Source organism: Euleptes europaea, chromosome 8 (genome assembly GCF_029931775.1).
Source record: "Euleptes europaea isolate rEulEur1 chromosome 8, rEulEur1.hap1, whole genome shotgun sequence".
Taxonomy (NCBI): Eukaryota; Metazoa; Chordata; class Lepidosauria; order Squamata; family Sphaerodactylidae; genus Euleptes; species Euleptes europaea.
The window spans coordinates 73,039,217-73,056,997 of NC_079319.1; the positions used below are offsets into that span (position 1 = coordinate 73,039,217).

A 17,781-nucleotide genomic window follows, 5' to 3' on the forward strand; every position below is an offset into this window, starting at 1 on the left:
ATGCATATTTCTGAAAAGCAATGACAGGCAAAAGCCATGCCCATCACTTTCTCCCATGATGCCAGTAGCTCAGGGATTCACCTTAGTCACTTGGGTGGAGAACAAGCCTTGCATGCCAAACAAAATGGTTTGGCATGCTGCTGCCCTAGACTCTCAATTTCTTTTAGAATATGAAATAAGTATTTAATAATAAAGTCATTATTTCAGCAGAAATCACTAGATGGTATTAATTCGCAACATTTGAATAACTGAAGCAGTAAAATCTTACCCATCTCTTCCTTTGCTAACAATTTTAACTTCAAAGTAGTATATTCCACAAGCAGCAGGGATGGGATGGGTAGCTCGAACGGAAGCAGCATCTTTTGGCGTTTTACCATGGCCTGCAAAGTACATTGAAATGTTCAGCATTTAATAATTAGTAAAATGCATGAGACAGTGCAATTTTATATGAAACAGCTAGCAAACATGAAGCTCAAGAGACTGAGTTAACCTAATGGGCAAGCTGACTAGAAATCAAAATTTAATTTATTACTAACACATTTCCAATGACAAAGGTTCATTTCACATGTAACACAGTTTCAGAGCTATTTGGCTACCAAGTTTAACCTATCATTACATAATCTTAAACTACTGTTAAGGAAAAAACTCTGAGTACTTAGTTTATTGCTAACTAAACCAACACATCAGTTATTTTATACATTCTGTGCCACAGACCAACAATACATTATCCTGCGTCATGTATCACATCAATAAGGATACTTCTCAGGTATCCTGGCAAATCTCTTCATGGTTTTACTTAACCATTTAAGCAGCAATGCTCCACAGAACTAGGAAGCTGAAATCCCACCAATTTGGAAGGCATTTGAGCAATCTAAATGATCATGGAATTGCAGCTAGAGTATTTTGATATACCATATTGATGTAAGACTATATTTCTATAATGACAGAATACAAGCTTCTAAACCAGGGGTGGGCAACCTCCGACATCTTTGGCGGCGGCCCACGGACCCTCCCGCAGAAGCCACCGCCATTGCCGCCACTGGAGCGTGCGCAGATGGCCGGGCGAGTGGGGAACAGAAGCCAAGCGCCCGCACTCGGCATGGCTGGCGGCTTCTCCGGCGCCCTCTGGGCCTGTGCGAGCGGAGGGGCGTGGCTGGCGGGTGGGCGCGAAGGAGGCTCTACCCCACCCCGCTCACCTCTCACAAGACTGAAGCTGTGCCCCACTGCCACATCCCCCCTCGCAAGTGGGTAGGAAGGAGCCCCCCCTCGGGCCAGGCCGGCAGGTGGGAGATCCCCCCCGGGGCGGGAGACTTAGGGGCCTGGGCAAGGCAGGCAGGCAGGCAGAGAGAGGCACTGGGCTGGGCTCCCTCCTTCCCTCCGCGCCAGATGGGCCTCCTCTTGGCAGGCGGGCCGTGGGCCGGATAAAATGATCCTGCGGGCCGGAAATGGCCCACAGGCCGGAGGTTCCCCACCCCTGTTGTAAATAAATTCATTCATTCACTCAGATACGGAACATTTGGGATTAGTGCATTTGCACACAGCTCCAAAAATTGAACCAGTACACCAGCTTAAGTAACTTCACAACACAGTATAGGTAACCAGTTTATTCTAATTGAAGCTGCTAAATAACCAAGCCTCTGTGTGAGCAACATCTGTAATCAAATCCCATCATAAATGTGAGGCCTCACTATCCTTTTATCTTACAGTTCATACAAAGTGCTCTCAAGCACAAAGAACTATTTTGGTTGTTCTATCGAGTGCGGTGATGGCTCTGTAGAGACTTTAGAACATATTCTTTTTGCGTGTAGAATATATAGGCAGATTAGAGAATCCCTGATTGTGCCTATAATTGCATGTTACCCTCATGAAAATAGAAGGTCTCTTCTTTCAATCCTGCTATCGGATAAGCAGCAGCAGATTACCTGTAAAGTTGCCAAATTTGGTTGGTTGGTTCTTAAAATTAAGAATAGGCGGAGTGGCGTATAAAGATGCCTTATGTAAATTCATATTTTAATAAGATGTATATTGGTAGTATGTAAGCTATTTTACTTATGGATTAATTGTGTTCTTATTTATATTCTGGTCTATGACTGTTTTAAATAAACTTGACTTGGTTGTTCTATCGAGACACTGAATCCAAACTACAAGAACATAACATATGACTAAAGATGTCAAAATTTCCATTTTGAAGACTCTTTTTTAGGGGGAGGAGAATATGTCACTCTTTCGTCCCATCTTTGATATTATCCTCCCACTCACTGGGCCGGGCCCATGGCTCAGGCTCCTCCTCCTCTGCTTGCCAACACCAGTGTTGTGGCCTCAGCACCAAGGGAAGGGATGACTCCCACGCCCTCTCCCCTACTCGCTGCCTGGGTTGTCATCTTGCTGCCGAGGGGGTGGGAACTTCAAGGAGTAGCAGTTTCACGGGGGGGGGAGGATTAACTTCCCCTCCTTCTCAACACGCCTGCTGCCTCAGCAGCATTTTCAAGAAGGGGGGCGGAGGGCAGGAGAGGCTCCCCTTCCTACTTGCCAACCCCTGCCTCTAGGCCAGCTACCTCAACAGCCTCTTTGCTCATCCACTCACCTCCTGCACCATCCCCCAAGCCACCCTCCACAAACGTTTCCCTTGGCTGCTGATTGCGGAAAGTGAGGCAATGGTACAGGAGGTGGGTGAGCATGCGAGTTCTGATTACACGTTCACCCACGTCTAGCACCATCACTGAGACTGCAAGAAGAATGTTGGAGGCGTGGGAGGGGGGTAAGGAGGCTCCAGCACCACTGCCTGCTGCAGAGATCTGTGTTTTGTTTTAAAAACTCTCTTGTTAAGTTGTAAGATTTTTCTGCAAACCTGTGGGGGTCCCCTGAGTTTGGAGAAAGAGCTCTGTTCTGTCAATGTGGCCCCAATCCACGGATATAAGTATCCACAGATCCGGGCATGCTTGATTATTAGAATATAAGAAACTAAAGCATGACAGTGTTCCAACTGTTGCACCCTATGCTGTGTGTGTGTTATTTTACTGTCATGTCACAGCTGACTTATGGCAACCCCGTGGAGTTTTCAAGACAAGAAATGTTTGGGGGTGGTTTGCCATAGACAGCCTCAGCGTGGGCTGAGAGTTCCAAAAGAACTGTGACTGGCCCAAGGTGGAAGCCCAAGGCTTCATGTGGAAAAGTGGGGAATCAAACCCAGTTCTCAAATTAGAGACCCTATGCACCCTATGTGATTGTAGCACATTTCACCCATTCTCAAAAGAAAGAAGATTCAAAGGAGTTTTCAGTGCCCTTCCCATTTCCCATGATTTTTTTTTTAGTGCTCCACCAAATTTCCAAACATTTCCACCAGAAAAAGGGTCCTCAACAAACAGGGGGAAAAGTTTTTTCCCCCAGGCCTTTACATCTCTGTATATGACCCATGCAAACAGTGAGAAATACCACAGACCATGCTGACCATTTGATTTCACGATACTTCTGATTTTCAAGCATCATTTAATCGATTTCCTTGCTATTAGCTTATGCCATTTATAAATGGTAAATCATTTATATAATCACTTGCACCAGCTAAACTGGCACTAACTCTGGTGCGGGGCCACTTACAGCGGCTCCAGGGAGCAGTGTGGCACGTGAGCCCGGGTGCCGACGCAGCCTCGCCAGCAGCATTTTTCCAGCACAAGGGTTTGCGCTGGCGCCAAAGGGGGCAATCCCGGGGGGCGGAGCTGGCTTTAGTCAGCTCCCAAAGGTCTTTCGACCTGGGAATGCCCCCTTTAGCTGGAACTGAGTTACACTTCCAAAAACGAAGGCGAAGCCCCATGATACCATATGGAGGAGTTTCACGGGGGTTTGTTAAAATTACCTTTCCCCCTTCCTTTTTCGGGCCGGGAAGCTGCTCAGGAAGCAGCGTGGCTGCGCCGTTCCTGGGCGCTTCTTAACCACCACCCTTAGGATTGCGCAATAAGACTCCAGTTGAACCTCCTGGAAGTCCACTGATCCCCAGGAACATAACATTTGTGAACAGCAGTGAGAAGAAAAAAAAGAGAGGTCCTACTTTTCAAGGTCAGCTGCACAAGCAGATCTTGTTAGCTACAGTCTGTATGATTGGGACAATTATTTCAAATGTAACTTCTTTTTCAAAATCCCAATTGAAATATCTAGAACAATTCTCCAACACTGAACTGAAGAAACACGGTTGTCAAGCATTTTTAATAATGCTCTTAAAGAAAATACATACACTTAAGAACCATCTTGCCCTGATAGATGGAAGGAGGCCAGAGCACCATCCATCATCCAGTGGCTCAGTACTCCTCCCTTAACTGCTATTTAAGAATCGCTGGCTATTTAACAACCATCTTGCACTGAAGGGAGAAAACAGAAAAGCCTGTCAGATAACCCAAATGGAGAGAGTCACACAAAGAGTTGGTGAGACCCTACACTTAAGCTTTCAATTAGCCTGCGACAAGCATGAAAGGCTAATACAAAAAAGGGGGAAGGGGATAGACCCTAGTTCAAAATATATATTCTTAGTGTTTTACTGTACAATCTCTTTAGAGGATGGGTGATTCATACACCCAATAAAGGTATGATTGCAGCCATAAGAAAAAAGAATATAATTACAGTTTGTGCAACAGAGAGTGTGCACAAAATGAATTCATCGTAGGAATTGTTGGGAGAAGCATTTTCATATTTTCCAAGAACTATATACCCCCTAAAGGAAATATTCTTGCAATAAGCCAGTTGTCAACCTGATTCTAAACACCTGTAGTATAAAAGGAACATTGGTCTGAGACCAGGTGAAATGTGGCTGTAATGTAGAAAAAACATTTAAGTATTTTAAGTGTATTAAAAAAATCCCTTTTACACAAAACCACTAGAACATACAAAGAAGTACAACAAAATATTTGCTCTATAGTAAGACTAAATGAAACCAGTAGATTAAACAAATTAAATTTGAAAAGGTCAGTTTTTAAAAGTTTCAGTTGTGTGTTCCACAAAATTAGCTGGGTTTTAAAAGAAACGGAATCTGTTTGCTCTAACTGGATCACAATCTTATTCAAATGCAAAAAGACTGAAAGGGATAAATATTTGATTTTTGAGGCCAAACGTTATAAATGACACAATAGGTTATGTATTCTGTATTTATTCCAGGTTCAAAAAACCCTCTGGTTTTAACAGTTAAGCCACTTACAAAATTAACCCATGTTCCATAAAGCAGGGAAATAAGCCACGGCTTAACAAATGAACACCTAATGAACTTGGCTGAAAAAAGGTACAGTGCTTCCCTGACCACAGCAGCAACTGTAATAAATCCCCAGACAAAAATCACCAGGGTACCTCCTAAATTCCTAACTGGCTGGGATAAACTATCCTAATTCATGGTAAATAAAACTGTATAAAAACAGTGCAGTCTGCTGCCAAAGGCTAACAGTGTTAAGTTCAACAAGATGTCTTTATTGTTAAGAATTCCCTTACTGTACTTAGGCAAATCACTTTTCTGATCATCAGTGAGCCCCAATATAAAATGGGATAAATAATGTGTGCATGTATGTCCATCTTGTGCCTTGTGACTGTACAAGTGTGATTAGACAGTCTATATTTACTTTTCTAGCATCAATTCACTGAACAGCTTTAAGCTAGTCACTTATTTCTACACATCAGTGCCCTATAGGGATATGTTAGACAGTAATTAATTAGATATGTATGTAACACTTTTCTTAAGCTTTTGCATCTGTTAAATTTCTGCCTATGTTTTTGCCTAAGACCCAGGCAAATGTGACTGCATAGAGCCTAATTTGTAAGCAAATGTAATATACAGTACAATTTATTTTCTGAGGATCTGAACACAGAAGCAATAGGATAATTTACAGTTTCCATGCTTTTCAAACCATGGGTTAATTTGTAAGTAGCTTAGCTTTTTCTTTTACAATGAAAAAAAGAGGGAGTATATGCTTGCTGATTATTCATTTTATGCCATAGTCCAGTGGGCTTCAGCACATGGGATTGGACCCTCAACTGGGTCATGGAACTCTACCTATCAGATTGCAAGCATCTACAGCCATCCTCTGCTCCCCTTTGAAAGTTCTCCAGGTACACTCCCCTGAAGGACTTAACATTTGACTGACAATAACTTGTTGGTGGTCCCCAGCCCTATGAGTGTGCAGCTGTCCTTGACAAGAGCCAGAGCTTTTTTCGGCCCTGGCTCCGGCCTGGTCGAATGCTCTGGTAACATCAGGGCCCTGTGGGACCTTAAAGAGTTTCGCAGGGCCTGTAAGACAGAGCTTTCCACCAGGCCTATAACTGAGGGCAGCCGCAAATATCTGTGCTGGCCTCTCTACCCCCTCTCTTTTTCATTGTTCTGATATGGGTATTTTCATGCTTTAGAGGGGGTCCTGCCTGCCTGTTATATCTCAGTGAGCACTGTATCCATTTTGTGCACTATCTATGGTTTTAGCAGTTGTAGAAGAGTGTGATGCAGTAATTTTATGGTTTTTAATGCTTCACTGATACACACACACACACACACACACAATGTTGATTTTATTTTTCTTGCTCGCCCTGAGCCTGGTCTTGGCCAGGGAGGGAGGGCTAGAAATCTGATAAATAAATAGTACCATGCTTCTCTTTGTATGCAGTGGCACACCGAAGTGAAATTATGGTAGTAGTAAAAGAGGGTCCATGGCTTTGACCCTGGGCTTGAGTTTTGCTACAGTGCATCTGCTGTCCTTGCCTCTCTTGGACCACTGTCCAAAGGCCTAACCTTGACATCAGCAAAGTCATAACCTTTTCCTCCTACTCCTGATCTTACCTAGCTTGCTATCTTTTTTGCAGCTCAGAAGGTCCCAGGTCTGAAAAGGCTGAAATCAACCGCCATACTCCATGAAAATTTATAGAAGTGTTTTTAAAATGCAACTAGACTCTTAGGCTACGTTCAGATGACACTTGAAGGAGACATTAAGTTGCGATGCACACAAAACCAGACTGTTGCCATGTGCACAAGTGCGCTTCACTCCTTCCGCCTCCTTTCGGGTATGGAGAACCCTGGTTAGAAACTAACTCCAGTTACCTGTGCCATTCAAATGCAGACATGCAAGATTAAGAGAGTACGTCCTCAGCCCCCTGGGATTCCAAACCAGTTCAATCCAGATTTAGAATCCCAATTCTAGGGGTAGGGGGCAAGTAGATAAATAGCCAACTCTAATTAAACCTCATACCTGCACTTACCTAAGATACATGACCAGAATCACTCTAACCATGATTCTCTGTGCAAGAAGAGAGGGGGAGGAAGGAGAAGTAAGGACTGTGCACATCCTAGATTACAGTCTATATTTAGCTGGAAAACAAAAAAAACTGGTTAGTTCAGATGCAGTCTTAAGCCATTCATGCTGCATAATCAAGCTCTGAATCCTTCCTCTCATCATAGACCAGCAGTTAATTAGTGATATTTGATTAAGTGACACTATAGTTTGTTGCTATATCCAAATTGTCAAACCATGCCTTGTACTTCTTCTTCAAATCAATACTTCCGTCAGATTCACAAACTGTGGCTTGGAGTCCTGATTTGGAGGGGAAATCAGTCACTAACAGTGCATTCCTAAGGAGAGTTACTCCAATCTAAGCCCAATGGGGTAACTCTCCTTAGGAATGCACTGTAATTGACTAACAGCGTAATCCTGAGGGAGGGATAGTTGAGTCGGGCCCAAGGACGGCACAGCCGCTCTGCCTCCTGAGCGGCTTGCTGACCCGAAAATACAGAGTAAAAATGGAATTCGTTAAAAACCCTGCGAAACTCCTACACAGAGTTTCACAAGGCTACAGCTGCCTTTTTGTAGGGCAAGTTCGCGCCAACTAAAGGAGGCATTCCCGGGGCGAAAGGGCTTTGGAAGCTGACTAAAGTCAGCCCTGCCCCTGGGAACCCCCTTTGGTGCTGGCACGAGCCCTTGCACCAAGAAAACAGTGGCTGCAAGGCTGTGCTGGTGCCCGTGACTCACGCTACCACACGGCTCCCCAATCATAATGTAAGTGTCCCTGCAGCAGCATCCATGCCAGTTTAGCCAGTGCAAGCGGCACTTATGCCGCCGAAGGGGTCACGCCACCTCCTAAGAGCTTTCGCCCCCCCTTCAGACTTAAATAACATTTCTAAAACAGCCTAAGGCTTATCTACACCACTGGTTAGTTCATTACAAATCAGTGCTGAGCTAGAGTGGTTTTTAACATGCAGACAACCCAAAAAGAGTTTACACAAAACAATTCATACAGGCACAACTGGAAGAGGGGCAAATTTCTCTATTATACCTTATAGTTGTAAAAATATCTAGACTTAATTCCTGCACTTTCCAGTAACAAACTAAATTTTGAAATCATCTCGAATCTCATTCTGTGTAAAAGCAACTATGATTTTTGAAAACAGCTTTTCTTATTTTCTCACCTTCTACTCATTATACATTACAGACCGGATCCAATGATAAAGTCTGCCAAAGAAATAAGCAAAGTGGCTCTTTCTATGCTTTTCCCAGTCCCAAGCAGCCTGCAGTTTGTTCTTAAGCATCAGTTGAGCCTCACAGACAAAACACTCCAGAACGTGAGGAGAAATAAGGTAAAATCACCTCCTACTACCAGCTTGCATCAATGGAGGAAAAGGAGATCACTAATATTGGATTTCCAGAGCTCTAAATAGAATGTGATGTAATTCAGCATATTTATTTTGACTTTTATTTAGTAAATAAAAAGTATTGCATGTTGGTTTTTTGTACTAATACCTGAACTGAAATGTTTGATTAGGGAAAAATATCAATCATGTGTAGGTTAAATGTAGTCAAACAAATTGAAGTTTTAGGTAGAAATTATTTTTATTGGAATACCACCTGTAAACATGTAAAGACAAATAGCAGGTACTTCCGTGGTATTTTTTAAAGACAAAAAAATAACAGTGATGAAAACTGTTGACACACAAATTGTAGCACATTCAAAGTGCACTGCTCAGATCAGAGAACCATGCATTATGCACCTTAGACTCATGCATTTCAAAAGAATTTGATTCTCTTCCAGAGAGGTCACTGGGCCATCTCAGTTTCACTGTCCCTCCGTCGCATCACTTGCTAGGTCCATATCAGATTGATCATTACAATATCCTTTCCATCACATTTAAACAAATAATTTTAGCTTAGTTTTGATTTGACCTGCACAGCCAAATGAATTCATAACTTGATTTTTATTTGATTATCTGCATTTATGGTGTAAGCCAGGCTTGTCCAACCCGCGGCCCCTAGGCCACATGTGGCCCTGGACAGCTATGAATGCGGCCCAACACAAAACTAACTTAAAACATTTGAGATTTTTTTGCAATTTTTAAAGTGTTAGTGTTTTTTATGTGTGGCCCAAGACAATTCTTCTTCTAATGTGGCCTAGGGAAGTCAAAAGATTGGACGCCCCTGGTTTAAGCCCACGGACATCATTGGATTGAGAAGTGTGCAACTCTTCTGAGGAATGGTACTCTCGCAGTTCCTACGGATAATCAGCTGAAAAAAATTCATGACAACTTTGAAATTGCTTGGATATTATTGTATTGGCAATGGTACCTGTTCATTGCCATTAATTTTATGGAACAATGAATCTTGTTCATTGTTTCTTGTTCAGAAACACATGCCTCTGTTTAAGTCTAATCTAACTGCTTTTACTAAATTTTCCCCCACTTTACTAAATCCCACCACCAGACAAAACTTTTCATGGGATTAGTTTTGTTCTAAGTGATACCTGCCTAGTCAAGCCTTCAACCTTTTCCCTTTTATATCCTCAGAAACTAAGAGGGGTTTTTTTCCACAAGAAGAGTAATTACCAAATATTGCACACTTGCCCATGGGTAATAAATTATGCAGCTTTTTTCTTTTCTCCACAGGTGTGGTCACAGCTCACTGAAAGTTGCCTGAAGAAACACATTATTTTTGAGCACTGGAAAGAAGTCCACTAACAGTTCAATCCTAAGGAGAGTTATATTCATCTAAATTCACTGACTTCATTGGTCTTATAAGGGTGTAACTTTATTTAGGACAACACTATAACTGTACTACCATGTTATTTACATGTTAACAAAATATAGATAGAAATGCAGAATACAATCAAACACAGTAGAAACAGTTATGTACCAACCATAAATTAGGCCCAAAAGTAGCAAGAAAAATAAATAAACTTAAGCTGCTATAAATATAGTGACTATAACTCCACCCATATGGAAAGTTCAAGTTAATGTGTTGGATACTTTCTTATACGGTGTACAAGGTTTCTATACAACACATATAATCATATTCAATTTTTTAAAAATCACAAGATCAACAGTAGTGCTTAGGGAATCTTAGATTCCTGGTCACCTAAGTTCTCATACTGGAACATGGATGTGAATTATTTCAGTACCAATCTGTGGAAATGAAATGCTGGAGCATAGGAACATGAAATGTTTTTCTAGTCCTTGAAGGTACCATCATTAACTGTTGATTTACGATATCACCAGTTTGCATTAATATAAGTAAACTGAGTGTTTTGCATAAAAAGGCTCAACCTTCCACAGGAGAAAAATACTGCCACTTACCCATTTGCTCTACCATTTTTATCTCTTTGAACCAACAGCAACATGTTTATCAAGATTTCACTTGAATTTCCCCACTGCATACTCTGGGAAAGGCTAACCACATTGGGCTCTTTTTTTCTTCATATGACAAACCAAATGTCTTCATATGACAAAACCCTTTGTAACCAACCCAGAATAGATGAGCCTAGAATAACAGATGTATGTGTTTTTTTCTAGGACAGCATGAACTCATATGCTTTGAGTTTTAATAACATAGTTCTACAAGAGGCATTTACCAACATTCTCCACTACCATTATACTTTGCCCCGAACTAGCCATGGTGATCCATGCAACAGTCACCTCCTGGTTAGACTACTGTAACTTGCTCTATGCAGGGCTACCCTTGAGACTTATCCAGAAACTTCAGTTGGTCCAGAATGCGGCAATGAGGGTCCTTTCTGGGACCCCATGGACAGTGCATATACAACCAGTGCTCCGCCAACTGCACCGGCTCTGAGTATCGGATCAGGTTCAAGGTCTTTAAAGCACTAAACGGTCTGGGACCATCGTACCTGCAGTACCATCTCCCCTGATATACTCCCCAAAGAGTTACACTCAGCTAGGAACAACCTACTGGAGGTCCCTGGCCCAAGAGGCATCCAGCTGTCCTCAACCAGAATCAGAGCTATTTCTGCTCTGGCCCTGGCCTGGTGGAACTCTCTGTCAAGTGAGACCCAGGTAGGGTTACCAGATCCCTCAGCTCCACCAGCGGAAGTTTAGCGGGGGGGTGGCTGGGGCGTAAAACACGCCAACGTCACTTCCAGGTTTACCTGGATGCAACACCGACGCTCTAGCAGCGTCCGTGTTGTGTGCCTCCCCATCTGCATGGCCCTCTTTTGCCTGCCGATCCTCAGCTGGTTGGTAGGCAGCCTGGTGGGCTGGTGGGCTTTTGCCAGCCCCCACCGAGCAATTGACAAGACCCGGGCCCTGCAGGACTTGGCTCAATTCCACATGGCCTACAAGACTGAGATGTTCTGCCAGGCCTAATGTTGAGGCAGCAATGGTTACATCGTAGCTGGCCTCCCAACCTCCATATTTACCTCTCCTTCCATTTCCTCAGTTGCTTTTGGCTTTTGATTTCTGCATTCCCTTTCCTTTTTCTCCCTCCTTCCTGATTGGCTATCCTCACCATGGTATTTACCTTTAAGAGTGCCAATTGGAATATTAAAGTTAATAAGGTTTTTAAATTCTATACAATGCATTTTAAATTGATTGTTCTGGTTGTTAGTTACCCTGTGTTAGTTTTTTTAGTTAGTTTTTCCTGACTGTGGTCAGGAAAAGCCGGGATATAAATCTAATAAAATAAAATAAATTAACTGTACTTTATTTTTATGTCATTTCTAGATATTTATTTATTTTTAAACTATATATATATAAAACTATAGGAGAAAGAAGTCAACTGTTCCAACAAACCTCAGCATGTTAAGGTTTGTTTGAACCTTTAATTAATCATTCCCAACCATTATTTCCCTCCCATTAATGGTCTGGTATCTCACATATTAATTATATTATGGATTTGTTTATAATGCTGTATTACATATATGATCAATACCTAGAAATAAACAATGGCTTTCTACCCTGCCCCCCATTGTTATGCATCTTTAACAGTTTTACATGAGCTGTTTTCCCAGCTTCTACTGACCTTTGCTCTCCTTCTAAAACAAACACACATTTCTTGCCCTAACTGGTTATTTTTAATTGGACAGTCACACTGACTGACTTGCTTCTCTCCTCCCTTGACCCCAAGCTGTTATTCAACAAGAGAACTGATCGGCTGAAGAACCCTGCCAGCCAGTATAACCTTCTCACCCAACCCAGAGAGCAAGAGAATCCAAGTTTCCTTACAGATTTGGGAGGAGCAGAGGGAGGGATATAAACAGACTGTCTTCACTTTGCTACCTAAACTCCTCAAAAGACCCAATGAGAGTTATTTCCTGTTGTTCTATTTTCTACCTCCCCCCTCCCCCATACGGGTTCCTTTGCAAGATGCCAGTGCTCCCCATTGAGAAAGGGATATTTCCGGGGGGCGGGGGGGGGGGGAGAAGAGTAGAGACAACAACTTCGTTGAAACAGAACATATATTTCACTTTCACGCGTACACATCCCCCATCCCTAAATTAAACGGATCAAGGAATAGGGTTTCGGTCCAAGAGGAAACCACGGCCTAGTTTCCAAAAGGAACAGGCCCGACTGTCCGTATCCTGATTCGGAAAAGTGATGAGAGGCTATGGAAGGAGAGATGGGGGGGGGGGAAGGAATAATTAAAAACACGCACACAAAAGGAGACAAGGAAGGGGGGGGCTGGCCTCTGCAGGTGCCACTCGATCCGTCTGCAAGTGGGCGGGGGGGGGATGGTGGCAGCATCGGTGGTGTCGCCTGTCGAAGGAGGAAAAGGAAGGAAATGCTGAGGGGGGGGGGTTACAGCTAGGGCGACTCTACTCCAGCCGCAGGAGGGCGGATTTACTAGTGAATTGGGGTCGGGGGATTACTGGATTTAGGGTCGATCCGTGTCGTCCAAGCGCGGGTGCTGAGCGCTCGGCCCCACGGCCCGCGAGTTCACCCGCCTGCCTGGCGGTGGGGCTGTGTGGGAAGGAGGCCCCGGGGGGCAGGGCGTCGCGGGGCGGGGGGCAGGGTGTCGTGTGTGGGGGGGGTCTCATTTCTCTTTCCCCCCCCCCTTGCTCGCTCCTCACCTTTGTAGTGGACGCGCAGGTTGTTCTGCGAGAGGCCGATGTAGCTGAACTTGTCCTTGGGGCTCCAGGAGCGGGGCAGCGGCGTTTCCTGCTCGTCCACGGCCGGGTAGAGCCGCTTGAGGCGCCGCTTGAGCTCCTTCTCTTGCTCGTTGAGGGCCGGGTCGCCGCCGTGAGGGAACGGGGCCGTGGCGCCGCCGCCGCCGCCAGCGGCCATGGGCCCTGCCGAGGAGGAGGCGGCGGCGGCAGAGGCGGCGGGGGCTGCCGTTGTTGTGGCGATGGCGGGCGGCGGCGGCGGGGGGGGCGGCGGGGCCGAGGTGGCCGGGGGCGGCGGCGGGGGAGGCGGCGGCGGCGGCGGGTGAAGCAGCAGCGCGGCCGAGGCGGGCGGCGCGGGGTTGCCCGGCGCTGGAGGAGCCGTCGCCGGGAGTGGTGGCGGCTGCTGCCCGGACATGCCGGCCTCCTCCTCCTCCACCTCCTCGTCGACGGTCGGAAATGAACGGCGAGGGGAGGTAGACGTGTTCAGGGCGTTCACACGAGCAGCCTCCCCCTCCGGGCCCGGAGCGACAGCGCGAGACGGGTCAGCGGCCGGCAGGGAGAGCGGGCCGAACACTGAAGGGACAGGCGAAGGAGGCGACTCGGCTGTGGGAGCCGGACGCAGCGCGCAGGCGCGCCAGGAGGAAGAGGGGGATGGGGGGGAGGGGAGGATTGCGCGCGCGCGCCCGCGGGGGGCCTCTGCGCGTGTGCGGCGGCTCGGCCCTGTCGACGTCGGGGAGGCTGCGCGCGCGGGACCGTAGCTGGGGGTGGGGGGGAGAGAGAGGCCGCTACTGCCGCTGATTGCGCCGCGGACTCCCTTCCGAGTCCCGCTCCGCTCCGCTCCGGGCGCAGCTTCAGCAGGACGTCTCCGCCAGTCAGCTGAGCGGCGCGGCGTCCGCAGCGGGGAGGAGGCGCTTCCGCGTCGCCGCCAATGACACGCGGGGGGGGGGCGGTGTCGGCGCTTGTGCGTAAGAGGCGGCGGGCGGGCTGCGCTACCGCGAGATGTGCCGCCACCGGCGGGTTGCGTGCAGTCAATCTGTGGCCATTTATTCGTGGAAGGTTGTGCATTGGATTTGCCACTGTGGTTCCCAGCCTTTTTTTGACCAGGGACCGCTAGGACTTTTTTTGTTCGGTGCAGGGACCCCGAGGTTCAAAATAAAAATTCCGGGAATTTGAAAAATAAACTTTAATCATAACTGGTTCTTGTAGGTTATCCGGCCTGTGTAACCGTGGTCTTGGAATTTTCTTTCCAAGACCACGGTTACACAGCCCAGATAACCTACAAGAACCAATGAACTCTGACCGTGAAAGCCTTCGACAATATTTTAATCATAACTGTTAGTGAAACATTAAACTTAGAATCATATTTGAATATATATTTTTATAATAGAGAACTTTTAATTGAAAAGAAAATATTAATTTGTTATGGGTTTATAACTTTGTTTCGCGGACCTTAATTTAGTTCTCGCGGACCCCTGGGGGTCCATGGGCCCCCGGTTGGGAACCAGTGGTTTAGATGCACTAGAACATAAGGCCCCGCTGGATCAGACCGAGGCCCATCAAGTCCAGCAGTCTGTTCACACAGCGGCCGACCAGGTGCCTCTAGGAAGCCCCCAAACAGTGAACTTTTCCCCATCCATATTCTCCAAACTCAACAATATGCCCCCATGCAGAGTTTTGAGAATTCGGATGGGGAAAAAGTGCATCTGTACAGTGGCAAACCCAATGCAAAACCTTCCATGAATAAATGGCCTTCATCTTTTTGTTACCCTCTACGTTTGACCAGCGAGACTTCCTTTTTTATGCGGGGGGGAGGGGCAAGAGGAAACATCCAACTTTTGTCGTTGTTGCCACCTACGGGGGGGGGGGCGAGAAACTTGTTAGGGTACATTTGAATACACATGAACACATGAAGCTGCCTTCTACTGAATCACACCCTGGGTCCATCAAAGTCAGTATTGTCTAAGACTAGCAGCTGCTCTCCAGGACTCAGGCTGAGGTCTTTCACATCACCTACTGGCCTAGTCCTGGAGATGCTGGGGATTGAACCTGGGAGTTTCTGCATGCCAAGCAGATGCTCTGACACTGAGCCACCGCCCCTCCCCATCATATTGGATATTTTCTATATAGTCTCTGTTTTTCACTGAGGCCATTTATGCATGGGAGGTTTTGCCTTGGATTTGCCGCTCTCTAGATGCACATTTTCCCCATCTGAGTTCTCAGAACTCTTCACAGCGGCTTATTGTTGAGTTCTGAGAATTTAGATGGGGAAAATGTGCATCTAAAGAGTGGCAAAGCCAAGCCAAAACCTCCCATCTGACTCAAAGTGACAATCAATATGAAGAAGAGTTGGTTTTTATATGCCGACTTTCTCCACCACTTAAGGAAGAATCAAACCAGTTTACAATCACCTTCCCCTCCCCACAGCACACACCCTGTGAGGTAGGTGGGGCTGAGAGAGCTCTAAGAGAGCTGTGACTAGCCCAAGGTCACCCAGCTGGCTTGGTGTGTAGCAGTGGAGAAACCAAGCCAGTTCACCAGATTAGCGCACGCTGCTCATGTGAAAGAGTGGGGAATCAAACCTGGTTCGCCAGATTAGAGTCCACCGCTCCAAACCACTGCTTTTAACCACTACACCATGCTGGCTCTAATAGATAATATGCTAGGACTACGGTTACAGAAATCTGAATACAGCATCATAGACGTGATACAGTGTGCAGACGCAATGCAGAAAAAAGATATTAAATTAGTAGAAAATAATGCAATGACGACAGGCGGGATCTGGTGTGATCCCTTGATGCCATGTGTAAATTCGTTCCCTCGCTGACGCAGCGTGTAAAAGAACAAAAATGCCTGTTGTTGTTTTTTTAATTGTGAAATCAAAGTTCCAGATTATGTAAAGGGAATGACTAGAGATGCTTTGGGAGCACGCATTTCTAAGATAAATTAAATTTGAGCAGGCCCACTGTGTTCCAAATCATCCTTATCGAATTTGGTTTTTTACTTTTCCCCAGGCTTTTCTGTCAGGAAGTAATTTCTAATTATGAAGATATTTGTGACCAGCTCAATTCTACTAAATTGTAACTAAATCAAGTGGCCTGACCACCATGGGAGATAGGCACTGTGAGTTACTTGAGCATCTTTTAATATTCATATTATACATAATTGCCTGCATGCTTTGCATTTTAGCATAATTGCACACATACTTTTCCAGCATGTGGGAATTTTCATCAAGTCCTAATCAAGGATTCATACCTGGAAAAATTGTACCATCTTCTTATTGACTTCTAAGGACTTGAGGTCGAAAAGCTAGTTTAAGGGTTTGCAGAAGATCTGTACAGCTATACTGTAGTGATCAAGAATGTTGACCTGTATAAGTAGACACTGGCAGTGATATTATGCAAAGAATGTTGATGCCTGCACTGAAAGGATGGTTTCAAAGGGTAGCTGTGTTGGTGTGCGGTAGAACAGCTAGATTCCAGTAGCACCTGAGCGACCAACTAGATTTTGGGGAGTGTAAGCTTTCGAGAGTCAAAGCTCCCTTTGCCAGATACAGGTATCTGACAAAGGGAGCTTCGACTCTCGAAAGCTTATGCATATGCCCCCAAAATCGTGTTGGTCTCTAAGGTACAACTGGACTCAAATCTAATGAAAGGATAATTACTATATTTATCAAAGGTCAAAGCTCCCTCCACGAAAAGAAAATCAGACAGCAAAATCAGGAGAAATAGGTGAGACCGCAGGAGTAATTATTAAAGAAGAAATATCTTTTAAAAGTAGCTTGACAGCATTTGGATATACTTCATGATTATGTTTTATTATACCCATTTTAAACTTGCTAAATCACTCTCCTGTGGGCTATAAACAATTTTAAAATGTTTTTCAAAATGTAGCATAAAACAAATTGATATTTCTAAAAACAAATGACCACAATAATGACATTTGGTTAGCAAACACCTGTCTTGGTTAATTTTTTTAAGGATTTGGTTGCTTTTCAAGTTGCTCTTCAAATGGGGACATCCTGAGGAGAAAATTCTACAACACTGATTCTGGAAATGGTGGTCCTGCTTCATTTCCAAGCCAGTACATACTTGGGGAAAGGCCATGGATCTATGGTAGAGCATCTGTTTGGCATGCAGAAGGTCCCAGGTTCAATCCCTGGCATCTCCGGTTAAAGAGACTAGGCAAGTAGGTGATGTGAAAGACCTCCACCTGAGATCTGCTGCCAGTCTGATGGATCAATAGTCTGATTCAGTGTAAGGAAGTTTCATGTGAACAAAATTCTACCTTCTGGGCCTGATGTTAAAATGTTGGTGTCAAACATAAGACCAGCACTAATATTCAGCATTAGAATTGCTATATATTTTAAAATATACTGTGTGTTATTTTATATTTGCAAACTCCATATTTATTTATTTATAAGATTTATATTCCACCTTTTTATTTTATTCC

General features: G+C 44.9%; 1 protein-coding gene across 1 annotated transcript in view; it reads right to left on the minus strand.

The window, feature by feature from the left end:
• The window catches only part of RANBP9 (RAN binding protein 9), a 38,755-nt gene extending 25,227 nt beyond the window's left edge, over positions 1-13,528 (minus strand). The window contains exons 1-2 of the mRNA XM_056854012.1: positions 13,300-13,528; positions 269-380 (exon numbers count right to left, since the gene is read on the minus strand). Coding sequence (XP_056709990.1) covers positions 269-380; positions 13,300-13,513 — 326 coding nt within the window. The 5' untranslated portion in view covers positions 13,514-13,528. The remainder of the gene's footprint in view (positions 1-268; positions 381-13,299) is intronic.
• Between the last annotated feature and the right edge of the window lie 4,253 nt (positions 13,529-17,781).